This window comes from Tenebrio molitor, chromosome 1 (genome assembly GCF_963966145.1).
Source record: "Tenebrio molitor chromosome 1, icTenMoli1.1, whole genome shotgun sequence".
Taxonomy (NCBI): Eukaryota; Metazoa; Arthropoda; class Insecta; order Coleoptera; family Tenebrionidae; genus Tenebrio; species Tenebrio molitor.
The window spans coordinates 26,181,946-26,209,524 of NC_091046.1; the positions used below are offsets into that span (position 1 = coordinate 26,181,946).

General features: G+C 39.3%; 1 protein-coding gene and 1 long non-coding RNA gene across 2 annotated transcripts; one reads left to right on the forward strand and one right to left on the reverse strand.

The window, feature by feature from the left end:
• Window positions 1–651: 651 nt before the first annotated feature.
• Window positions 652–2,412, reverse strand: LOC138141413 (uncharacterized). Its single transcript, XM_069062119.1, has 5 exons — window positions 2,118–2,412; window positions 1,970–2,052; window positions 1,686–1,911; window positions 1,212–1,622; window positions 652–1,026 (listed from the first exon to the last, which is right to left on the reverse strand). Exons 1-5 carry the CDS (start codon window positions 2,188–2,190, stop codon window positions 980–982), a joined length of 840 nt encoding a protein of 279 aa, XP_068918220.1. The 5' UTR covers window positions 2,191–2,412; the 3' UTR covers window positions 652–979.
• Window positions 2,413–22,292: 19,880 nt separating this feature from the next.
• Window positions 22,293–23,095, forward strand: LOC138133224 (uncharacterized). Its single transcript, XR_011160288.1, has 3 exons — window positions 22,293–22,701; window positions 22,762–22,902; window positions 22,966–23,095. It is a non-coding gene; the product is annotated as an uncharacterized lncRNA (long non-coding RNA).
• The last annotated feature ends 4,484 nt before the right edge of the window (window positions 23,096–27,579 follow it).

Here is a 27,579-nt window from a genome sequence, read left to right on the forward strand (position 1 = left end):
TGTTAGACGCCCCAACATAAAATAGTTAAATTTTTCTCGATTTAAATATATTTCTTGTAGATCCAGTGCCGTTTGTGTAGCCAAAAGGAGTCCTGTCTGAAAAGGTTTCCAAGCCTTGTCACTTAGTGTGGTATTTCTGATTATATTTATAAAATAATGGAAAAATCGTATTGTATTTTCATATTCCTCTTGATTGGCATATGCGAAAGCTAGCTTTTGGCATCTACTACTCATTAATTTGAACCATTTATGCATAATAATAAACCATGCCGTCGTCTGATGTTTTGCTTCTAACCTCTTAGTACCCACATAATACAGAATTGCTGCCGCAACATCATGGTTTAATAAAGCAACACTTAAAGCAGTATTCATTTTTTCAAAATGGTTTGGGTTAATCACATTTTCCTTCAGACGGGGACATAACTTAATTACATCATCTTTGTTCAGTTGCATAACTCTTTTAATCGGATCCAATGAAATTTCTGTTGACGGCAACTGAAATTCTTCAGGAAGTTCTTCAGCCAGGAAAAACTTGTGTCCATTCGTCAACGCACCGGCGACGTTTTTAAAAATGTGTACCGGGTCAGGCATTACTAATAATTTTTCTTCAGGAATATAAGGGTGCAATGTATAATTCTTAACTTCGCTGTGTTTACCGGCCACTACGTTTAGCAACCTCCAAAACCCTCTATTTTGTGGACCCATATCGGAAATGACGACACGAATTGAAAGTCCAATTTCATGTGCTTTTGTGATAATCGCCATGTTTTTTTGTAATAAATCTTGAGAAGATATGGAATTTCCTGTGAATTCGTAAGCCACCGTTTGCTTCCACCTACTGGTTACGCCTGCCAGCATAAATACTAATCCATGCGTGGCCAAATCATCACATTTTCCTGCAGAGCCATTGATTGTGGGTTGACCCAAAGTTTTCGAGGTTGAACTGTCATAGACAAGGCCTGGTTTAATTGCCATTTCATCAATAAGTAAGCAGGCATGCTTCTCCTGAGGCTGGAATGACGCTATCTGAAAGTAAAAGAAATCTTAAGGTGAAGTTGGAAAAAATTTCAAACACCATGAATCATTTTTAAAAACACAAATTTTTCATTGACTCAAAGCCATGTTTACCAAAAAGGTTATCAGATATGTTAGCAACGGTGTTCTTATACGTACTTTTAGTTTCATTAAATTAAAAATATCTTGGAGAATACCTTCTTCAAATTTCAAGTTGTGAAGACGATGCTGTATTGTACGAATACTTGGATATGGGAGATTTTGTTCCCGCAATTCCGTATATCCTTTTTCACCACAAGCTAGATATAATTTTATAGCTTTTGTTACAGTTTCTTCGCTCCATTTCGTTCCTCGATGTGAGCCTGTTTTTAAAAACTGTAACTGATCGTGGTTGAATACTTGTGCCAGTCTTTCCTCTTTCTGCTCATATTTTCGTTTATACATGCTACATTTTTTCCCAACTTTTCTTAGAGCGCGTTTTAACTCTTCAATATAATTCTGAGATTGCTGATGAAGGTCGTTATTTGCAAGTAATTCTGATATTTCTGTCTCAATATTGTCATGAGATAAATCACCCACATCTTCACCATCTTGTAACTCACTATTATCTAAAATTAACAAAATTGCACACATATTTAGAACTTATTTATATTCTAATTGAAATTTCTTACCATTATGCGCATGTTCTGCCAATAATTCAACTGTAACACTAGATTCATCAATCTCTTCATACTTTCTCTTCTTTGTGTCAGAGGAGCATCCTGGCTTTTCTACATCACCATCAGGATAAATACTGTTTTGAGTGGCAGTCATTTTCAAATCAGGAACTGCATCACGACATAATAATCTTCGATTGTCACTCCTATTTCTTTCAAATTGTTGTTCTGAAAAATGAACCTGTAACAATTCAATTTTGTCATATACCACAACATACAACAAAAAATCCTATACTTACTTCACAAATCATAGACATCGGTTTTAGATCGGATCTTCCAATACTTTTCAGCCAAGATGCTCTTCTATTAACATCATTTTGACCTTAAAAAAATGAAATCGTAATATGTGACCATTTAATCTGAATACAATAAATTGTTAATTTTTACCTTGTGGCAATCTAAATAACCGAAAGCCGTTTTCGGATCTATTTTTGCAATGTGGTACACAACATCCAGTCATTTTTACTGTTTAGTATCTAGCCCCTTCAGAGTTCATCCAACACCACAAACAACAACACACAGTATGCAACACACCAGTAAACGTATATAAAAATCAAAGGTGCAGTTAAATTATTCACGTGGAATCTTGGATGTTTACGAAAGGCGATAAAAACCTGACAAAAACGAGAAATTCCACCAGTGACAACTAACAAATGGCAATTGACAAGCGTCTGGGAACTGTCACTCCGCCATTGTGATTCCTGATAGTCTTTTCTCTGTCTAACACATTGTCTTTACCAATTGCGCTACTTTGAGAGATAAAGTGACTTTACCCTGCCTAAATGCTGGTTATCAATTTGTGTGTACAATCTGCTAAAACATGTTAAAAATGACACTGACAGCATTGTCATTAAAAACAACTATGGGCCGGATTCACCAACGCCAGTTAAAGTTAACTGTAGGTTAAAATATACGGAAACATTGTTATAACAATAGGTAACTAAAGTAGTGAAACATTTTAACCTATTGTTAACTTTAACTGGCGTTGGTGAATTCGGCCCTATATGTTTTTTAATGGTAGCTTATACTCCGTACAGGTCCGGCCACGGAATTTTGGCAGTCACTTGTCATTCCATTGACATGAGATGTAAAGCGGCCCTTACTTATTCGTAACCTCACTTTCTGCTATTGCAATGCTTGTCATTTTGACGCTGACTGACTTGGATGAAAACGCGCTTCCTCATTTCCTGCAACAAGTCAAGCACACATAATATTATCAAGGGTGTTTTTTAAGATTTGGCGTCGAAATTGGCGTTGGAGAGTCGATTGGAAACGCACCGCTCGTGTAAAAGCGTAAGATTTAAACATCTAATCCGTGATCCGTTATCTGTATAGTGCATTCACAATCGACTCTTCAACGCCAAGTTGACACCAAATTTAAAAAAAACACCTCGTACATATGAGTACTAAGTGGGTATTAGACACATGCAAAAGAAACTACACTCACCGGCAAAAAAAACGGAACACTAATTAGTCAACAACAAATTATTCCCATAATACCTATTTTGATGTACTTATTTTGACCAGGAGGCGATGATAGCAAACATAACCTTGAACATTAGCATAAGCTATTTTATTAGCAATTTCGCATAAAAACAAATTTTTTGCTTAAAAACCTTCTTTTCTTAAATTTACCATTTTTATAATAATCAAGCAACCTGGTTAGATTTTTATAACTTTTGTAATTTTTTATTGTTGTTAACTTCGAATTTAAGTGCAGAACGTAAAAAAATGTCTGTAGCTGGTGTAAATATTGCCAGAGCAGTAGCTTTGGTTGAAGACTGTTGTTGTTTCCGTTATGCAGCTAATGCTATTGAGGCTCCTCTTGCTAGTCGTCACCGAGCTGTTAGAAGGTTTCAAAAGACCAATTGAAAAAGAGCAACCACATACCGCGACGATAGATTTTTAAATAATAATGGTGTTCCGCTTTTTCTGCCTGTGAGTGTAGTATTTTGTAATTGCCCCATTTGCTTCTAAAACTTTTCTTAGCCTATTGGGCATGGTGTGACCCAAAATGGGCCAGGGACAGCACCGGGCTCTCAGGGGGTTTTTCGGGGCAAAGGGTGTGGGTTCAAAATGGGCGCCTGGGTTCAAAATGGGCGCCAGGCAACTTTTTGGAGCTGGTGTTGTCTTGTCCAGTTGCCGGGACAAGTGCTCAATTTTTAATTTCGTCGGAAAATTTAAATAAACGAGTCCTCGATTTCCGCTCACGATAGGTGTTTTTTGATACCCCCGTATCTAGGAGTGCGCAATACGAAATACTGGACCTTATTTTCCGCTGCAATAAGGCGTCCCGATGATTGCACGAACAGCGCATCTAAATGACCATTTCCGGCGGTTCTATACGTGCGCTCTAAAATGACAGACGGATGATCATGGCACCGGTTTGTTTACATTGGTTTTCACCGACCGGGAAATTCACGGATGTTGTTGCGGTAAAGAGTCGGTGAGCCCGCGCGTATCTCACGATAGATGGTAACGGCCATTTTCCGCAGGATCTCGAAGGTTGGACACACAAGAACAAAAGGAAGAAGGTTGGGGAAAAGAAGAGAAGAAGATAACGTTCCGGCAAGTCACGGGAACAAAAGGGAATCGGAACTGACTTTGCCGTACGGTTACCCGAGTTGTGAAGAAGAAGAGAGGAATTGAAGGAAAAGGAAAGGAGAAAGAAGAAAAAAAGAGAACGATAAAAAGATAGGCCGCAGCTAGACAGCCTAGAGGCGTGAAGCCACCTCAACTCGAAATTTTAGGGCCAACGCGTGTTGTTCCAGCCGCCCCGAAATGGCTGGCACAGTGACTCTGAAATGAAAACTCAAAAGAAAACCGAAAGTGAAACTGAAAGTGAAACGATAAACAAAAAAATTTAATGCTGAAACGATAAACAAAAAATGAACTGACTGACGAAACAACCAAACAAAACTGAATGATCTCGAAATGAGCGTCCCGAAAAAGGTTACGGCACGGTGGGCGCCTCGCATCGTCATGTAACGTCGTGCTTTTTCTTGCTAGCTCCAGGTGTTTGAGCAGCGATGTAATTTTCCCGCGAGCAATAGTAGGATCTCTTGGGCCTCCTACACCGGCCAAAAGAATAGTGGCATTTTGATATGCTACAGTGGAAAGGCATAGATTTCTGATGTGGTCCTGAGGAATGAGACGTATGCATACCGCAGTTGTCCTGGTGAAAGATAAAGTTTTGATTTGGATAAACCCTAGTCACTGAAGGGCGCATTACATTTTCCAGGATCCTAATGTAAACGCTAGAGTTCAGCTACTCTTCCACATGGAGCATTACCCCAGAACTAACAGCAGAAGTTCACCCTCATACGTTAATAGAAAAGCGACCGGATTGTTCTGTCGATTCAACATTGCGTTCATATCGGCTGTTTCGTGGTCTATAAATCTTAAGAGGACCATTACGCGACGACTCGAAGACCTTTTCGTCTGAGAACACAACTCTGCTCAAAAAAGCATTATCTTTTGCTAGGTGCTCTAAAGCAAATCCAACTTTTGCATTCTTTTGCCGAGGACCTAGCAGCTGCGTGGTTTCGAAGTTCACTATTCCGCAGACGACGGCGGATGTTCTAACGGAGCCCGGGAAATTACTGATACTCACTGCTGCAATAGCTGTAGTAAAAGGACTGTTTCGTGTCACATTTAAAAGTTGTTTGTCTTGATCACATGTAGAAATTCGACGTCCCCAGGAACCTGGACGTCGTTCCACTGTTTGATATTGCCTTCATTTTTTAATCATTACAGTTATCCTATACCCAAACGTTTCGAAATTTAGAATGCGATAGACCATCTTGGAACAGGGATATACAGTATGTTATTGAAATGCGTTAAGAAAATTTAAACGGTGATAGAACTCATTAAAACAAATTACTTTTCTATTTACCATTTTTTCGAAAAATCTTTCTAAACCCAGATAAAGTTTTAATTAGTTTTATCGTAAATTCTAGTACCCGCTAGTGTCTCCGTGCGTATTGTAATTTCAATTTGGTTGTAGGTCGTAAAATTTTATTGGATATTATGAGCGATTAACGGGCACAATGGTTGGGTTTGAAAAGGTTGGGTAGCGGCGCGTGCCGTTTGCCGTACAATGCAAATATACCAAATGTACAATACAACCCTGCTTAAAATATTACCTACTAGTGGTAAACTAGGATTTATAAGCCCCGCAAGATCTTTAACTTAAAGTACCATAAAATTTTACGACCTACAACCAAATTGAAAACACAGTACTTTAAAAGCGAAAGAAGATAAAAACCTTAAATGCTGGACAGCATTCACAAAGGTACGTGGGCAGGGAACTTGGCGAGCGGGAAATTTCTTCATGAACCTACATACAAACGCCTGGTTGTATCAGCATTTGATAAAGTTTCCCCGTAGATGAGCACCATATCTGTTAACTCCGGATTAGAGTACTGCACGTAGAGGGATATGGAGGGAGCACTATGCTGGCAACGTAAACGCAGCGGCACGTCGCGAGACCTGTGCGGAGACCTTTTATGACGCCTTTTAAAGTGACCGCCAGTACTTCGTGAAATTTCGTGACGAGGGTCGTTGGGCATTAGATGCTTCATAGGCGTCGGTGTTCCGTCATTTTACTGAGATTTAGTTTTTTATACGTGAACCGGTTGGTGACTTGTCTTTGTATTTTTTCAGTTGTATAACTCAGATCTGTTTTTATTTTGAACTAAATATTTACGGTCGTCTTCCTACAATTCCTACAAAAATTGTCCCCAGAAAAAAAGTTAAAAGGACGCCACTGAAAAGATGAAATATCTGCGTTAACTTCGGTTTCGCTCGGCTCATCTGGAGACCTTTTATTAGGTCTACAGAAAAGCGTGGTCGTAACCACTTTTTTGAAGAGTGCTCCCTCCATATCCTTCTACGGTACTGCACCATTTTTAACGATAATAATAAATACAGTGAGTTTTTTTAAGACTGGCCATAGGATTTTACATGCTAATTTTTCAACCCCCTGTTAACTTTTATTTTTGTGAAAATTACAAAGCCTAGCGCTGTTTTTAGATTAAACAATAATATTATCTAATTATTTACTTCATTTTGTAATACCTAAATGGTTGTAATAGACAATTTACAAACAAAATCTTATTTGCAAAAAATAGTCTGAACATTAATATTTTACATAACGATAGATTCATTATTTATGTTATAACAAGTTTCTTTACTTCAATAAAAATTAAATGAAATGTTCAAAATGGCCTCCAGAGGCAGTTAAGCAATTACACAATCAATTACATATCAAAATTACAAATGTCTGGTGAAATTTTAGCCTACTGAAAATTTAAAATTGAAGCAAACGGAATTCAAAAAACCTCTTTTTGCTAGCTTATTCCTTGCTTCTAGTTATTAAATTGAAATTGTTTCAATACATTATCATATCTCACAACTTTACTACAAAACTGGGTTGAATATTTTCATGAGGACAATAGTTAATAGGGGGTTGAGGGGTTGAAAAATTAGCATGTAAAACCCTATGGCCAGTCTTAAAAAAAACTGACTGTATATTTAAATCATACTCTGGGGAATTCCGACGAAAATTTCGTAAAGCGGCTGGGGATTTAGAAACAGGGCAGCGGGTAGCAGGTAGTCTCCTTTAGGCGAAGTGCTCCTCTTCACACTAGGGGGTAACAAATACTAATCCCCTCATTATTAGCACTGCATGGTATTGCCTGTCGTAAAACTGTCAGGAGGTGTTGTATGGTTGGTTGTATAGTTACGAAATAGATATTTTCGTTGCGTGATGGGCACTGTTAGGTTATTTATTTTTACCCCAGCCCAATGACTGAATAAAATAACGATTTAGGCGTTGGCGTCGTGACCGGGAATTGACAGAAGACGGCACCGCTGGAACGCAAACCGAAGGAGAGGGTGAATGATACAAACTTACCCAAGACCTCGCTATAATGAAGTTAAATTATTGATGTTCACAACAAAATTTAAACAATTAAAAATATTGACTTACAAAAATGACGTGATGTACAATGATGTAAAATTTAATGACAATCGAAAATATAAATTAATTGTAATGATGAGTTTTCAAACCAATATGTAATTAATTCATATACAAAAAAAAAAAAATGGCGAAAGACGGCAAAAGAACTCCGACTGATCGGTCTTATCGCGGGTCGAGACCTCGCCGACATAAGACCGTGGAAAAAAAAATAGTTGATTATCTGGTGGCGAGTGCTGTCCTTCCAGAGGCAGCGAGGACGACAGGACGGGGTTGCTCCAGAGTACGTCTCTTAGACTGAGTAACCTTCCTCCTACAGGTTCTGCTCCGACGATGAAGGAGGACTTGAATCGGCAAGGGGACCAGGTAGTTGGTTAATCGTGTGATTTCTGGCGACCTGGTGGAGATTCGTCGTGGGGGTGGAGCTGCTACCGATCGTTTTCCGTCGACCTGTACCCGTACACGTGCGTTTTAACTTGAGGTACCGCTTGCACTCGAAAGCGGAGAAAATGTTGGGGTTAATATCTTATCAGGCCGAAAGGGGAGAGTGATTTCGATCCGCAGCGAGCGATTTGTCCCACAAGGGAACCTCTTGGCGGCGCGGTCTCTTATATCCGTCCGTGACGAGCGGAGTGGTTCCTACCTGGCTGGAACTGCACCGGAAACGACACCCCTATTTGACCGCACCAACCTTCACCCTCTTTACCCACGGAAAAGGTAAAAAAAAACAACCTAGAAAATAATATAATAGAGAAAAATTAAATAAATTCCCAACATAACCAGCAAATACACCAACTACATCTAATTCAACAAAGACAATGCTTCAGATATTCGACGATGGAATGTACCAGCATGATTTTCAAATATATCAGCAAATAGCTGCAACTGGTTATACAACGTACACATAGCAATAATAGGTGAATTTTGATGGTAATTAGTGCTTGAAAGTTGATTCCAGAATGTAGCACTATAACGAATTCCCAATTTTGGGATTATAAACTTTAACATTTCTACAAGTTCCGAACAATCAATCTTGCAATGCACGATTCTGTGTAAATACAAAACAGATGCAATCTGTCGCCTGACATACAAGGGTTCCAGCTGAAATTCATTGATTAAACATGTGTAGGCATAACCCCTAACTGGATAAGCACCAAATTTAACAAGGTACAAATACTTTAAAAATTTCCTTTGTATGGACTCAATGGAACAAACATGAGTTTGATATCTAGGGTTCCATACCACACAAGCGTATTCAAAGTGAGATCGAATGAAAGCATAGAATAATAGTTTAAGACAATCAATAGTTTTAAAACTCTTAGGGCGGGTGTTTCAATCGATGATTAACATTTTAATTAGCTAATCGTTACTTCTTGATTAATTTCAAATTAATCATGGATAGTGTTTTTCAAACCAAAATTCAATTATGATTAACTAACTAAAAATGAATCGAAAGTTTGTTACGTTGGTATTAACTTTTCTGATGCTTTTCTGTCAAATCTGACAACTTGGCGATTTGTGATTTGTGACAACTTCAAATTTGTAATTTTGTTGGTTCATGGTAATTTCAGTTAAAAACCATTTCTTGGATAAGTAAATGTATTAAACATGTAGGATTTATCAAAATGAAGGATCATTTTGTAGTTAGCATGGCGTGTACAAGTGTGAGTAATTCAATTATGCGATCTGGCAATTTCTCTGAAGAGGAAGAGCAATTGCTTGTGAGCCTAGTAGCACAAAACAAGCATATTGTTGAAAATTGAAAAAAATAAAAAGCACAAAACAGTTTCACTGGCTGTAGATTTGTGTGTACCACAAAACTCTCCAGCCACGAATGATCCTGTTGCATAAAATCGCAGACTCAAAAGCAACTAATTTTGAGGCGATAGACAGTCATTTCCGAAACAAAGATTTTGCTGGTAACACCTGAATTTGATACAGACTACTCCATAACACTCATCGGTTAGTTGGATAGGAAATAGCTTCTTCCATTTTTTCTAACAATCTTTCTACTGTTCGCGAAGACAAACGAAAACGACAAAAAAAATCTTTTTGGTCCCATTCTTCGAAGTGATTGGGCCTGAAACGAATAGTTTTTGGCCTCCATAGCTCCTCATCGCTACTTTAAGTATTAGGGCCGATTTCATAAATTTTATGCAAATGGAACATTAGTTAATGTAGACATTAATTTAATGGGAACATTAAAACTTCCTTTAAATCAAAATGATTTCATAATGCAGTTTTTAACGTACATTAACTAATGGACAATTAGATGAAAATAATGCTAGGTTGGTATTCCTAGTTTTGACGTCTCGTACATTTGACATTCAAAAAGTAAAGTATTGGAGCGTATACAGGGTATTTCGCGAGTGATAATGAGCCTGACGGAATTAAAAATGCAACCCACACTACATTACCGAAAAAACTGGGTACTGAAATTAAAAATGTCCGGCATTTTTGCATTTTTTATTTTAACGGGCTCACTCGGGAAATACCCTGTCTATTTAATAAAATGGAGGACAAAAGTAAGAAAACAAAACGTAGCCGTGGTAATAATTTCTGGAAAGACGAAGAACTGTTGCTTCTGTCTGAGATAGAAGATTTTTATTATAGATTTATATTTTTTTTGAGTAAAATACAATCTATTGCACCAATAACACGTGGAACTCTTGCTATTTGGTACATCTTTTTTTTCAGCACTTCTGTGCATTTCTTCAATATTCTCATACTTGTTAACGTAATTTGGACGTAGAGAAGCAATAGCTTCAGATACTGTTTCTTTTATCCGACATGCAGAAGATGTTGAGACACCGGCAAAATCCGAAACCGATCATTGCATACTTCCACTTGCATAAAATCTAAGGGCCAAGAACAACTGAGTAACTGATTTTAGGCTTCCTCCTCTATAATACGTATAGGTACTCGTATAAAGTAAAACTTCGTTTCTCTGAATAAAAATAAACAGGGTCTGTAATTTACCTTTTTGTAGCAGGTCTAATTCGATCCTGAATCTGCCCCCAAGTAGAATATAAAAAGTATATTTATTAATTCGAAACCGTTGAAAAAAAAATTAATTCGTCGAAAATTTCTAGGTATGTAGTTTTTTCTTTAACTAGACATTTTTAGTCTCCGTACAAACCAGATATCATTTTCATTCTAAGCGAAGATGAACTTACATACTTGTATTAATCGCATTCATTTTTATGATTTAAAAAACATTTTTTGACAAACATGAGGTTAATTGTAGAATTAAATTTTTAATGGGTCAAAATTGTGGCATTAACGTTAATGAAACATTAACTCCTAATGGTACATTAAAAAAAAATATGAAATCACTTTTTAATTTAATGGTACCTACCATTAAATATTAATGGAGGATTAATTCTGATTATGAAATCGGCCCTTAATGCCATAAAGATAACACAGGCCTGCAAAACAAAACTTTTTAAGCGATGTTTTGATTTTGATAACTGATTTTGTATAACATTGGAGCCCTGATTACAGAAATACAATTCATTTTTTTGTATCACGTCAGGTTTTTTCACAATTAACAAAAAAAAATTAAGCAATTTATTTAGGAAATTAAGATGTTTATAATAATTCTTGGTTAATAATCTAACTAAATTTTTTATTCCTTATGAGAATGGCATCTTTGACGCTTTGTGAGGAAACTTCTTTTAATTGATTGTCTGCTACATGTTTTTTTTGGGTACATCGCGCTGTAACATCCAGCAAAAGTCTACCATCATTGATAGGCTCCATCTTCCTTGATATCACCTCTCCATTTGTTTTATATCTTGGTCAAGACGTTCCCCTTGTTCCTCGCTGACAGCATCAAGATTTTTAGGAAAAAGATTTAAGTGCGAAAAGAGGAAATTCACTTTCAAACTCATATTACATCCCAAAATGTGAAAATTTTTAAACATGATTCTTACAATATTTTCGTAGTCTTCATCTTTGTGATTTCCAAGCAGTTTTTCTACGACGTTCTTAAATGCCGTCCAGGCATTCCTTTCAACAACATTCATAGAATTTTGAAAATCATTACCTTTGTACAAAGACCTTATTTGAGGTCCTAACCTCTTTTAATTTGGCATTGGAGAGCTCTGGTAACTTTGTACATTAATACTTGAAACATTGTCCATTTTTATCAAGAGGCTTTACAAATTGCTTCATCAAACAGAGTTTGATATGCATTGGTGGTACCTAATACTACTTTTTTAGGATACAAATAAATTATTTTTTATTATTGCTTCCCGGTACAAGTCTAGTTCTTAAAGGCCACTTCTTTTGAGTCCAATGCTTGTCTCGTGCCCGGCAGTCCCACTCGCAAATAAAACAAGGAAATTTCGAATATCCATATTGTTGTCCGATATTACAATATCGAAATTTTGAAATAATTCATTCATTTTAGGTGAACATTTCAATTTTAAGAAAAAACGATTTGTAAAAAACTAGACGTGATAGCGCAAAACCAAAATCATTTTCGTAATCAGGGGGTCGAAATTGTTCAAAAACTGTCAATTTTATGCAAACATTGAAATCAGTGCAGACCTGTGTAATCAATCATTATTCTTTGCTGATTGTTTTAATCTAAAATTTTCAATAAATCGGCAATGTCACTTCTGACGTTAATCATCAAATTCCGATTAATTCATAGAAATCGTATGATTAAGTTAATCAAGAGTAAACATAAACTTTTTTGTTAATCATAGGTTGAAAAGCGGTAACATTGTGTTAATTACAAATTAAACCTTAATCCAAAATTAATCTTAGTGCTTATTCACAATGGACATAAGAAATAAGAAATACACTGGCGGCCATTAATTTGGAAACACCGGCCTAATCTAGTTTACTGGATATTTCTAATATTTGATAGTGTAAGCGTTATCTCATGAACTCATGTCACTCATGTCATCGTTGAGCGCATTCAACAGACTGTCGCAGCCGAAATTGATATGTCAATAACATTGTCAAATTGACAAACAATTTACAATAGAAAAATCTTGGTGTTTCCAAATTAATGGCCGCCACTGTACATAAGAGATACCTAAGAATAATTTGTAAATTTGGGCAATTGGAAAATAATTTATGTGTCCATATAACTTGAATCTGACTCTCCATGCCTTTTTGTACACAACAATAATGTTCACTGAGGTCACTTCTCATAAGTTACGTAAAAATAAATAGTATATCCACTGCATGTATCATGTCCATTGTGAATAAGCAGTAAGTGTTCCTAATTATAAATTCTAACATCTTGTAACATTTTGAAGATATGTGTCCATAATGTTTAATAAAATTTAGTTCCCGGTCAAAAACAACACCCAAGTCTTTTTTTATTGTGACACCTATTCAATACAACGCCGTTAATACTATATGGATACTCTATACATGACCGTATCCTAGAGAAAGACATTGCTTCACATTTTTTTATGTTTAGGTTCAGCATATTCCCATCACACCAGTCACAAAGAGCATCTAAATTCAATTGTAAGGACAGACAATCATCAATGCATTTGACAACCTTCATTAACTTCAAGTCGTTGGCATACATCAAGACTTCCGAGGATATGTATTTAGATAAATCACTTACAAATATTAAAAACAAAATAGGACCCAAGTTAGAGCCCTGATTAGCGCCGCTAGTCACTTCATACATATATGATTTAACTCCTTTATATTCAACATTCTGCCATCTATTTGTTAGCATTGAAGAAAACAATCTCATAACTCCATCGCAAACACCAACATTTTTAAGTTTATCCAGAACTATTCTGTGCTGCACCTGGTCAAAAGCTTTACTGAAGTCAGTAAACACTACGTCCACTTGACTCTTGGCTTCTAGTGCACCAGAAATACGTTGAGTGAAAACTGCAAGATTAGTAACTGTGGAACGACCCTTAACAAAGCCATGTGCTGGTATAAACTTGGCTACGTGACTATACAAATGTGAAGCAATAATACGTTCAAATAATTTAGCAAAATTCGGAATTATAGCTATGGGTCTGTAATTAGATACAATGGATTTATTCCCAGAGTTGAAAACTGGGCAAATTTTAGAACAACGCCACAGGGCAGGATATACACCAGTCTCTACAATAAGGTTCATTATAAAACATAATGCATCTTCAAAGCAATTAAGACAATCCTTGACTAAAAACGATGGAATTTGATCACTACCCATAGTAAAACTCGGCTTTAGGTTCTTACAAGCCATCCTTAAATCCGGTACATTTACTGAAAAAAGATGCAATACATCACGGAATAGCGTGGTATCACACATCGAGTCACTGCCACCCACATCACTATCCTCACCATTGGAGACAAACACACTCTTAAAGTAATCTGCAAATCCATCGACGATGCCTTGAGCAGAAGATAGTAGAATTTAATTATTATATAGACCGAATAAATTCATTGTATTCAGCACGAATATTTTTCGTAATTTCATTCTGGATACGTTTGGCTTGATCTTTATACATTTGTAACTTGGTCTTTTTATATGATTTCCAAGCTCTTCCTTTCCTCACGATGCTGTTAATAGTACTCTTGCTGAACCATGGTGGATATTTAGAAACTCCATTCTTAAGTAATGGGACACATTCATCAATCACCCGCAGAATTTTAGTGTAAGGTGACACGCAAAGTTGACATCTTGGCAGTGCAAACAGTTGTCGGGGGAAATGCTTGGGTTTGCGCGGACTATTCAATTTGGTGTGATCAGGAATTTTTTAAAACGTAACACGCGACTCCCCCTAAAAAAAATAAAAATTGAGTGAAGCCAAATTTTTTTATTTGATTGACTCGCCGTGATTTGGAGTTGCGAATGTTGTCTGTAGGGGCACACAGCCTCCAACAGGCGATGAAACAATTTTTCACGTCTGGTCGATCGTGAATTTTTGGAGTGAAGCTCCGGGTCTTCAGACTCGACTCAACGGGATATAGTTCCGTCAGATTAACATTGATCTGAAGGATCGGACGCAAACAAAATTGAAAACCCGAAAATAAAAGAAAACCCTTCCCTTTTCTGCCGTATAGCCGCAGCCGCTTAAATCAGAATTCCGGGTGACGAGGGGGCCGGAACGACACAAGTGGGGCCGCTCGGAAACGGTGGTACCGCTTCCGCCGGTGGTACCGTCGGTCCAGACGACGAGCTCCTCGCGAATGGATGTTGACGACGCGTCGTGGTCGGTCGTCGTCCTTAATGACCTCCGACGCCCCGACGAAAGGACCCCGCGAACCTCAAAGATCGCCGGAAAACGCAGGACCGACCCTTGAGCGAACGCTGTCGTCTCCGACCGGTCGCACCAAACCGAGACATCCCCCGTGACACCCTTCCACCCGCTATCTGACTCTACAAACAAAATATATCGAGTCGAGATGTCGCGCGCCCAGTCTGGTCCAGTGCCCATAGGACCGACGGCGAAGAGTGACCTAACCCCCTGGAAAGGACTACGCCGACACCGCCACTTTTTCGTGGGCCATCACAAACATTGGAGACCTAACAATACTGACCAGGTCCACCCTCTATCGCGCGTGACGTCTCGGCCCGGCCTTACGCCAAATGCTGGGACTTTTCGGCCTCTGGGGGGGCCTCCGCTCCGAGTGAAAGTGACTTTGGGTGGGACTCGCACACCACCAACGAAAACAAATGGCAAGACGGTGACGTGTCTGCCTTAACTCAATCCTGCGATTGTGAAACCGAGTCTAAGTCAAAATTTTGTGCCGTAACACATGTCAAATCGGGTAAATTAAATTAAAAAATTAATAAGGGAATTTTTGGGCGCGTTCCTCTACCGCGTCCACTTCTACCACACTCGTACGTCCGTCCTCTCGAGTTTAATCTACGAGAATCTCGCGTCTTGTCGAAATAACCCCTCACGCACGACTCCAGTACTCGATTCTGGTACGGAGTGAGATTGAATTTGTTGACGATGTTCCCGATGAGCGGTCGGTCTTGTCCTTTCATTAATGAATCCGCGAACTCCCACGTTCGAGTTCAACGCTAGAGTGCTCTACCGACGTCCGTCGCAATTTGAAACCTAACTCTTCGAGTTTCCGCCAACCGACCTGTCCAACGAACACCCGACTGGCGCCGGAGTCCAACAAAGCGACAAATTCGCAGCCAAGTACAGAAACAGACAGTTTGGGACACTCGTTCTCCCTGGAAAGCGAGAAGAGATAGTCTAGCGTTGCTTTGGTCGACTCGATCTTGGAGGCCAAATCGCGACCGACTAATGTTGACCTCCCTTTCCGTTTCCCTGATTACGTTTACAGTCTGGACAGGTAGTTCTCGTGTATCCTGGTTTCTCGCAATCGAAACTTATGGTCTGAACCGATGAGCAATTCTTGGCGAGGTGGCCTTGTTTTCTGCACCGAAAGCAGCGGGGTCCCCGATTGGTCTGGGGTTCGTTTTTGGGATTCGGTTTTTCCTGTTCGCTGGCGCGGCTACTTCGTGAGTTAACGGCCTGTGTTGTTCTGTGGCGATCGATGTTGAACTTCGTGGCGTCCAGCTCGCGACACAACTGATAAAGTTCGTCGAGTGAGTTCACTCGCTTGTCCCAAAGCCGGTCCTGATAGTAGGGCAAAATGTTGCGACGTATCGCCGTCAATTTGTCCGCGAAGGCTAACGGTTGAGGGAGGTAGCCCTCGAGTTGCACAAAATGAGCCAAGAACATGCCGATCGTTTGGCCTTCGGTTTGTCGATAATTCAGGAGTTTATCGCGCGCGGTCTCCGAATAGCCGATGGGGAGGAATTCCTCCTTAAAGCGCTCGCACAACTCGGTCCAGGAAGATACCCGACTCTCTACCATTCGGTACCATACCAGGGCTTCGTCCTTGAGGAGTAACTTAACGTGTCTCAAGAGGTCATCGTGTGAGATGTCGTGAGTGGCGCATTTTTCTTTGATATGCGTCAAGAAGTCGAAGACGGCCAATTCGTTGTTTCTATCACCGGCGAATGTAACCCCCCAACTCCCCATGACGTGCGACCAGTTCGTCTGAGTCCTACTCGGCGTAGAACCGAAATTTTGATCGATGCCCGGCGTGGAGGTAACACCCGGAAAACCTGACGTGCTGGCTCTCGTCGAGTCATTCGAGGCAACCGAAAGAAAGCGGGCGCGAGAATTTACTGCTTCGATTCCGCGATCTAGTTCGGCGCACAGTTTCTCTTTGTCCTCGGTCTGCACCCCCTGTTCGGTCGTTATCCGGCCTAACCGTCCCCGTAACTGTGCTAACTTGGAGGATGCGGTCCGCAACGCGATCTCGTCCCAAACCCTAGAGAATAACGCGTGGATGTCCCCCACGATCTCCTTGCATCTGGTCAACTCCCGGTCCGAATCTAGATTCACCTTGACGTCGAACATGATCCCCTCTCGCCCGGCCGACAAGTCGTCTTTTCCCATTTCGTGCGTTCCTGTTTCGTGCGTTTTTGGGTTCCCATCTGTTTTAGTGCCGTTTCGGGCGCAAAGAAATTGGGTAGTGCCAGTTCGTGCGTCGTCCTTTATAGGACTTTCTCTGCAATGGTACTAAAAGGGTCCAATTTAAATCTGTACCTGAACAGGTACTGGCTGAGGGAAAAGTTATTCTAAAATCTCTTCACGTCTAATGTGAAAAGTGAAAAACACATTTATTTTGGTCTTAAATGCACTCAGATAGGTAGGTATAAAATAAATAGAAGTTTGTCATAAAGCCTTTACAAGGCTAAGTGTTAAGTGTACCTTATTCTATGCTAATTCTATAGTCGAGTGAACGAAATCAATCCCAACTTGAAGAGTTTTGGATAACATTATTTGACAGCGAAACATAGTAAATACGAGTATGTAGGTATATCGGTATATGGATCCGGCGTTTTTTTTTTCACCCCATAGTAGGCGTTGAAGTGCCGATTGTGAACGCATTGTACCTACTGGTTACGGATCATGGATCAGCTGTTTCAATCTTACGTTTTATACGAGTGGTGCGTTCACGACTGTTCAAGGCCTAGTACAAGGTGAAATTAAAAAAAAAACACCCAATATAAATAATGTCTTGGATTAAAAATATTGGGTGGGTATTCCGTACATGAGCGTATCCCGCATTGTCAGCGGACCAACGCACGAAACGGCACTCGCCGCAGGTAAAGACTTGGGACGACGCCCGAATCGGGAATATTTTCAGTAACGCACGAAATGGGAACGAACGAAATGGCACTAATTCCCGACAAGTAGTACCTCAGGTTATTAATCAATCCTTCCAGCGGGTCCTCGGCGGACACGACCGTACCCCGTACTACTAATTCATGTACTAACTCGTCCCGCAACAATAACTCTGGGGTGATGGCGATCTCCATGACCCTTACACGTTTTTTTTTTCCAAACTGAACAAACACAACGACGAAAACCCAAAAATACGCGATTGGCAGCAGGCAACTCACCACCACATGTATTTACCCTCCTCGAAGTCGAGGCCTTCTCCTGCAGGTCCAAACCCGTTCTCCTCTCAGCCGAGCCTGTCGAGGTCAAAACCACCGGAACAGACGCCGTTCCTGTGTGTGCCCCTCCAGAGATGACAACACCCACCAAACCTATAACAGAGTGAATGAGTAAGGTCACCCTCAACAATGTCTCACCTCTGGGTTGGCGCTCCAGCCGCCGATCGTCCTCCAACGGCCACGAGCTAACACCTCAGAAAAACCAATCCTGGTTGAGCCCCCATGTTACATTATTTATTTTTACCCCAGCCCAATGACTGAATAAAATAACGATTTAGGCGTTAGCATCGTGACCGGGAATTGACAGAAGACGGCACCGCTGGAACGCAAACCGAATGAGAGGGTGAATGATACAAACTTATCCAAGACCTCGCTATAATGAAGTTAAATTATTGATGTTTACAACAAAATTTAAACAATTAAAAATATTGACTTACAAAAATTACGTGATGTACAATGATGTAAGATTTAATGACAATCGAAAATATAAATTAATTGTAATGATGAGTTTTCAAACCAATATGTAATTAATTCTTAAACAAAAAAAAAATGGCGAAAGACGGCAAAAGAACTCCGACTGATCGGTCTTATCGCGGGTATCGCTGAGATAAGACCGTGGAAAAAAAGTAGTTGATTAGTAGTAGTAGTAGTAGTAGTAGGTTCTGCTCCGACGATGAGGGAGGACTTGAATCGGCAAGGGGACCACGTAGTTGGTTAATCGTGTGATTTCTGGCGACCTGGTAGAGATTCGTCGTGGGGGTGGAGTTGCTACCGGTCGTTTTCCGTCGACCTGTACGCGTACACGTGCGTTTTAACATGAGGTACCGCTTGCACCCGAAAGGGGAGAAAATGTTGGGCTAAATTTCTTACTAGGCCGAAAGGGGAGAGTGATTTCGATCCGCAGCGAGCGATTTGTCCCACAAGGGAACCTCTTGGCGGCGGGGTCTCTTATATCCGTCGGTGACGAGCGGGGTGGTTCCTACCTGACTGGAACTGCACCGGAAACGACACCCCTATTTGACCGCACCAACCTTCACCCGCTCTACGAAACTCGCGTACCTCTTTAATCCTGCAAAAATTTTCCTTTTCGAACGCGAGAGCGCTTTCCCCAAAGAGTTGTCGGGGACTATTCAATTTGGTGTGATCAGGAATTTTTTAAAACGTAACAACACCCTTAACTATTAAAATAATAAAACAGTATTTTTAATTAACTTTATTTATATCTAATTTTTTTCTTTTCAGTTCTATGCCTTATTGAAATAATTGTAATTTTTTTAAAATTTATTAATTCGTCGAAACCCGCATTTGTCGCATTTCAGAAACCAACTCTCCTAAGATTTGGTTGGTTTCTCTCTGCAAGGATGTCGTTTCCTCAACTTCTTTTATAACCGCCTCGATCGTCCTTTTTTTGCCTCGTCTGGGAAGTGGGGGGTGGTTTTAAGATTGGTGTAGCAGATGGAGGTGCTACAGGACTCCTTACAGGATTGGGATCTGGCCAATAAACAAAAAGTTCTAATGTTATGATTTTTAAACAGATTTATATATATATTTTTTTATGTTCATAATATTTTTGTTAATAGATCAGTTCCATATCCCCAACCCTTTTATGACAGAATCAGCTATTAGGATAAACAAACCGGCAAGGTTATGTTGTAAACCTGTGTTCTGAACAATCCCGGCCTGATAACAGACGAGATTTCTGGACTTACAGTTATAAAATGATCAGAACAAATTTTAAGATACTTTAACTTAACATCTGTCAAGTCCTTTCGATGTAATGCTTGAATCCAAGCTTGTCGTCGTTCCGATCTTTGTTTTTGGATCCCTTTCTGAAGGTATTTTGTGGTACTTTTATCATGGTTTCGATAGCGTTCTTGGCACAGCCAACAACTTCACAAAAGGAAGGCACTACACATGAGAACAAATTTGTAGTTGACAAGTGCACAACTCCATATCTTTGGTGTACACACACTAATTACACTTTTTGACATTACAATTTTTTCGAATATACTTACTTTTTATTCAGCGAAGCCCGATACAAACTTTAAACCTGTTACGGGGGGACGTCCTCGTCACCGGGGCGGAGTGCCAAGTGGCGGGGCGCCAAGGGGCGAAGATCCAAGGGGGCGAAGCGCCACGGGACGATGGAATCCACTCGGGGCCACCGAGCGTCTAGGAGCGACGACGGTGATGAGCTGGAGCGGTCAGACGAGGGGTGGCTGGACGATGGTGCCAGCGCAGGGACCCCTTGTTGACGGCGGCTGGTATGAGGGGTGGCTGGTCGATTATGCCAGCACAGGGACCCCTCGGTTTGTCGAAGAAGACGATGTCAGGTTTTTTGCGAAGCGGGAGGTGGTTGGGCGATAGTGCCAACGCAGGGACCTCTCGGTAATAAAAGGCTCGAAAAGATTCAGAGATTTTACTATAGCCTCCTTCACGATCTGATCCGGAGTAACGTTCACAAAAATGCGCTCGGCTGAGGGCCGAGGCGCCAAGGACGGCTCCTGATTGGTCCGGCCGGAACTTTGGTGGCGCAGCCGAGAGAACACCTGTGCCTATAAAGCCTGCGGAACAGCCGCGCGCGCGAACTATAGGACAGGTCTCCTCGTCGACAACACCTCGCTCCGGCCGGCTCACAACAGAAAGAAACTTATCTATATTTACAAACTTAACCTAACTTATCTAACTTAACTAACTTAACCTACGTGTTCTTTATTTACATTTATGTACAATATTTACAAAATCGGGACTTAATCGCGAAGCGCGGTATCAAACCTTTGGCACTTCCCTACTAGAACTCACTACAAAACCGGTTTGTTTATCCTAATAGCTGAGAACTGTCATTAATGTGGTGGGGATATGGAAGTCAGCTATTCCAAATTGTTTTTCGTATGTTTATAAAGAATCTGTTGATGACAGAATGTTATTGGTGATTTAATTTTTTGTGTATCAATAAAACGTGGTTCAAGTTCAAAATGTACATACCTTCATTTGTATTGACGGGGTTAAGGGATGAGGACGGAAGATCCACAAGGGGTGACCTTTCGTGAATGGGCTCTAAATTATATTCAGTACTATTATTTAATTGTGCTACATAAAAAATATAATAATAATACTTTATTAGCATTAGCAAAAACGAGTGGAAAAACAGTGAAAAAATATCTGAAACTGAAAATATCAATTGCATTCATACCAAATATCGGGCTTTCAAATAAATATATATTTAGAGTAGGCATAGGCGACATTCTAATTCTGTTAACAGTGTAAAGTAATTTTAATTTTAATTTTTGTAGGTAACTAATTATTCTCCGGAGTTACACAGGTTACATAGTAAGCTTTTTCCCAATTTCATATTGTCATATTTCATGGAGGGGGAATAGGGAGAATGCACTACAAAAATTAAAAACATTTTCTAACCCAATTTTATTTCGTTAAAATGTCAGACGTTTCTTGTGTCATTTTCTACGTTGGAAAAATGTTGCAAACAATTGAATTTCCATAGGTTGCTCTAAATATAAATTTATTTGAAGGCCCGTTATTATCACATCTGGAATGTGAGCGGTGCTTGTCGAAGGACCGGGATTGATTACTGTAAATAGAATGATAAGAAGTACAAAAAATATTACTTATGTGACCCTTGACGCCTGAAGGGGTGAACTCCACCAGCAATCCCCTCAATGCTATTGGTACCAATAAATTGGGCAAGTTTGGCATCGACAGCAGAAAGGGGTGTATTGGCTTCGTTTTGACAGCCCCCAGTTTTTCGACCCTCTCGCTTAATCGCGTTGACTCTATGTTTGGTCCTTGTCTTCGGGTCCTTAAATTTATTCCGCAATTCTGCTGCCGTCCGTACTGTGGGAGCCCTAGCGTTGACAGCGTCTACCACCTGCTGCCATCCTCTGTCCCGGTGGAATTGGGTTAAATTCGGTCCCTTGAGAGGATCAAACAATAGAGGCCCTCGCTTCTCGACTTCTTTGACAAGCACAGCCGTTTCTTCAACTCTAAATTTTTTTGACCTTTTCTTAACCCTAAAATGTGTCGTTTTACACATCTGCGATAATAGTATATTAAGTATAAAGAACGGTAATGACAATGCACGGATCGAAGACAATTGTTTGGAGGAGGAGCTTGCGACGACTCCAATATTGTCTGAGATCCGTACATTGTCATTAACGTTCGTCATGCTTATGAGATTTTTTGCGCGATTGAATATTTATTACAAAACATTCCTAACTAGAATGCAATGCGATACGACGCCCTTCACATCGTGTTGCCACAATGTCGATTTTTGTATCGCGTTTCTAAGGCAATCTGCAAACAACTACCGCCATTGCAGTTTTTGTGCGCAAATATCGCCAGTTGTGTTGAAAAACAAGCAGTAAAATGAGTGATATTAGTGATTCCGAAAACGAAGTGGATATTATAGAAGAAACTTTGAATGTGGGGTGCGTCACAAATAAAGAATTTTTGAAACTAACGACCTCAACGTGTAATTATGAAGACAAGGAAAATTTGGGGTATGAAAATTTTGATAATACTAATGTCGCGGCAAGTTCGCTAATATTATTTCATTACAGCGGCAAGGAATGCCGACCACAAGAGCCATGTGAGTTTCCAGAAAGTGCTAACATCTTGTCTTCAACTTCTGTCTACATAAATCAAGAATTTTCGAAACCAGCGAACTCAATATGTATTCAAGAAGACAAGGAAAATCCGGGGTATGAACATTTTGACAATTCTAATGTCACGGCAAGTCTGTTAACAAAATTATTTCATTGCAGCGGCAAGGTAGGCCGACTACAAGAGCCGTGCGAGTTTCCAGATAGTGCTAACATCTTGTCTTCAACTTCCGTCTACATAAATGAAGAATTTCCGAAACCAACGATCTCAATGTGTAATCAGGAAGACAAGGAAAATGCGGGGTATGAAAATTTTGACAATGCCAATGTCGCGGCAAGTTTGCTAATGCTATTTCGTTGCAGCAGCAAGGAAAGCTGACTACAAGAGCCGTGTGAGTTTACAGAAAGTGCTAACATCTTGTCTTCAACTTCTGTCTACATAAATGAAGAATTATTTTCGAAACCAACAACCTCAATGTGTACCTAATCAAGAAGACAAGGAAAATGCGGGGTATGAAAATTTTGACAATGCCAATGTCGCGACAAGTTTGCTAATGCTTTTTCATTGCAGCGCCAAGGAAAGCCGACTACAAGAGCTTTATGAGTTTCAAGAAAGTGCCCCCACATCTTGGCTTCAACTTCTGTCTACATAAAAATTATTATAATAATCGATTAATTTTGAATAAACTTTACTTACCGTTCTAGAACACCAAAAATTACTTACCATCGAGTTTATCGTTAGCAACGAGTAAACAGAGCTTACCATCTTGAAAACAGACGTGGTAAACAACCAAATAGAGTACAATCGCGCAAAAATAAATTAAAAACATTTAGTACTTACGCTTCATTTTCCATTATATTTCTTCGTTTTGCTTTAAATTTTCAAATTTCATTCGCGCACCGCAAAATTGATGACAGTTGTCACGTGATCGAGAGCAAAGTTTGCAACTCCACTGCTCCGCGCGCAGTTTGAACTTGAAATTGGGTTGTAAATTCGGTTGCAAGAGAATTGGAAATATTTGCGCTACAACTGCAGTTTGCATCGCTAACTTGAAATTGGGCCATAAAAACTCGACATCTCTTATTGTCAAATTGGTGAATTCATCGCATCACAAGCTCCGGTCAGACAACTCTACGGACATAACCTACAATAATTTATAATTCTTCGTCTAGGGAACTGAGAAATTTTACTTTTGTAGCCAGATCATCATGATTCATGAGCATTATTATACATACACAATAAAAATAAAAATGTTATCATTACGGGCGATTTCAATATTGACACCAACAAAGACAGAAGAATTCCTTCATAGACTTACTTAATAGTTATGCTTTACATCTCAATGTCAAGGACAATACGACATCTTCATCATGCATAGACAACATAATCACCAGCATTTACAACAAAGTAGACGTAGATGTCTTAGATCCTCATCTTTCCGATCACTATGCGATCTTTCTCGACATGCAATACATTGAAAAAATCAAAGTGGATTGTGTAATTTGGACAAGACAAATGACAACAAATAACATAAAACATTTCTGCGAAAACCTCGATTGGGTGGACTGGGGGTTCGTGAATATTAATAATAATACTGAAAATCAGTGGTGGTTTGGCGAAGAACTTGAATGAAAACGAAAGGTACTTGAAGCGTTAGATGTCGTTAGAAAATGAACAGGTTCTCCACAAACTAAAAATCTGTATAACAAACTCAGGATTGCATATAAAGCAAGCATCAACCAGGCAAAGAAAAACTACTACAGCAATTTAATAGAAAATTCCAACAACAAATCGTCAACAATATGGAAAATAGTTAAAAGCTTAAATTGAGTAAACTACCATGAAACTGTGCCGCATCTGACAGCAGATAGTTTTCAACAATTTTTTGGCGAGTCAGTTAAGCACATAGCCGATGGAAATGACAAATCTCCAATGACATCTGTAAAGAAATTTATCACATCAAATAAAAATTCTTTTTTCCTAAGACCAACCACTTCACAAGAACTGGCAAACTCTAATACCAAAGACATCTATGATATACAGGGTGATCCAATTTTTTTTTAAATGCTCTAGCAACTTTATTTCTTGTCCAATTTCAATAAGCGATATATCAAATGAAAAGGCGTTTAAGGGACTATGAACTGCCATATAATATTTATTTTTTAAAGAAGCAGTTTAAGTGGGGAGATATTTAACTTTCTTATTTTAAATTGTGACACATGTTTTTCATTACTTATTTTTAAAGTCACTATTTTTCTAAACATTGCTGTATAAAAATATTATTTGTTTTTTGAAAAGTTTCGAAGAAATAAAAATGTTTAATGTAATTTTTCACATGCAACGATGCAACTAATCATGAAAAGTTTCTGGGCGTCGTCATAGATTCAAAATTAACATGGAATGAACACATAAGTGAAGTAGCAAATAAACTCTCCAGACAAATATATTTATCCAGAAGTTCAAATCAAATCGTGTCAAATGAAACTTTTTCTAATTTGCGTTTATAATACGTCTGTAAACGTCAGTCAGTAGGAGGCGTTTATGGCTATCTGTAAAAGTACACTGTACTTTAATGAATTTAGGGTTATTTAGTTGTTAAGAGTTGGATCGGTGATGCGTGGAATGTGACAACTGCAAGTATCTGTCAATTGTCAACCTCGGCTAAATTTTCAATTAATATCGCTGAATTGGTTCGCTGTTTGTTGGTCGTTACTTCCGTCTATTTTTAACTGAAAAAAAGGTTACGTTTTGGATATTCCTAATTAAATAGTAACATAAACAAGTCCCGCACCTATATCAAATCTGCTGGGAAAAATCAGTAAGTCCAATTCATGTTTGTATTTTTATGGTTGTACCTACTATAAACAAGACACGTGCCATCGATTTAATCATCATTGCTTCTTTATTTTCTTTTCTACACTTTTTTCAATTGTATTTCAGAAACCATCACATGTAATTCAGATTAGTTAACTTGATTTCAGAAAACATAAATTGTAATTCAGATTTGTCAATTGTATTTCAGAAAGTGTTAATTGTAATTCAGAATAGTAAATTTAATTTCAGAAAGAGTTTGTAATTCAGAATAGTTAATTCAATTTCAGAAAGCGTTAATTGTAATTTAGGATATTAAATTCAATTTCAGAAAGCGTTAATTGTAATTCAGAAAGTATCAATTGTAACTCAGATCAACAACTTACTTGTACATATTATTATCTCAAACAACCATGTATGTACCGATATGTATAGGTTGTATTTTTTTTCAATATAACAATTCTTTACAAAATTAACAGAATACAATCATATTTAACGGCCTACTAATATGTCATCCCTTGCTAAAGCGGCAGCATGATGTATGGTGGTGTGCACGAGCACAATCTCCCCCGGTAATAGTATCTTTTGCCGCATCAATAATTTCCTCCAAGTAAACCAATCTTTGTTCTATAACCCCAGGTGCCACTACTTGGGGAACACGAAGATGAGTTTTCGTGTAACACTTAACTTTAGACCAAATACACTCAATAGGATTTAACATTGGTGAGTAAAGCTACGGTTTCTAAGGGTACGATTATGTTGGAGCTGCGATGAGCGATAGAAGCGGCGATAAGAGCGAATTGTCATTTGAAAACCATGGCAGTTCGTTCTTGTCGCCGCTTTTATCGCTCATCGTAGCTCCAACATAAACGTATCCGGTACTCACGGTAAGTCGTGCGCCGCGCACAACCGCTTAAATCCAATCAGTTGATACTGATGGAAGCGTTTTCTTAGAAAAAGTTCAGCTGAACGCATTGTTGGCGTATGAGTTGGGTGGTGTACGTCGTAATCTGTTTCGACTTGATTTGGACGCAGTCGTTGACTTGAGCGCACTGTGAGTTGTGCGTCGCGTACTTTTCTAAGAAACCGTAGCTTAAGGTCCCAACCTTAACATTGTTGCGGTGGTTCCATTGGTAACTGCTTCAAGTCTCAAGTGGCACGGAGCGTTATCACAAACTATCATCAAATCCGCTAACTGATTTCCCATTTCTTGCCAGTGTTGTAATAATGATGTTGCCCAAGCATTCGCCAAATTTGCGGTGAATGACCCTCTACGCCGCTCCATTGTTACAACTCATGCTGTTGAAATTGCTCCAATTAAATACACATTTGGACCTCTTGCCGCTGGAAGCTGCTGTATTGCTCTGGACCCAATACGAGCACGCCCTCTTGTTCGGCGGCAAACAAATTAAAATTCGTTTCATATTCGAACATATTCTGCTTGTTTCCGTTTGTTTTCTTCTATGTTCATGGCGGCTGGTTCACAATGTGTTTGTTTTATAGTGAAAACCTTCCCTTCCAAATAATTTCCCACTGTGGTTACCGATAACATATTTCGGAAAATTTGCAAAATTTTCTGTTGTAGCTGCTTTAATGTGATGCTGCACTCTTCTTCTACCCATGAGATCATTACATCAATCTGTTTATCAGTTAGAATTTTTGGTTTAATGCCTCCTTTGTGTAACATAAAGTCACGTCCTGAATGCACCCATTGAAATGCTGTCCTATATTTTACATCTAATGCTACCGCCAGAGCTACCCAATCTTCGCCTTTGTTGGCACATGCTACAATCCTTTCTCGATTTTGGCACATATGTTTCTTGTAACGTTGTCTTTCAATAGGCTCACTTTCATTCGAAATAGTTCTACAAATTGGACAAAACGCTTCTTGACCATTCTGTAAGGGTTCAGCACATTTTCTGTGTAACAGGTGTCTACATGGTAGCAATCGAATCACTGCATTT

Excerpts from the sequence above, each read along its gene's own strand:
- LOC138141413 (XM_069062119.1), bottom strand. The coding sequence starts at position 2,190 with ATGACTGGATGTTGTGTACCACATTGCAAAAATAGATCCGAAAACGGC. Across the intron at positions 1,912-1,969 it reads CGATGTCTATGATTTGTGAA|GTTCATTTTTCAGAACAACA; the intron begins GTAAGTATAGGA and ends GAATTGTTACAG. Across the intron at positions 1,027-1,211 it reads CAACTTGAAATTTGAAGAAG|ATAGCGTCATTCCAGCCTCA; the intron begins GTATTCTCCAAG and ends TTTTACTTTCAG.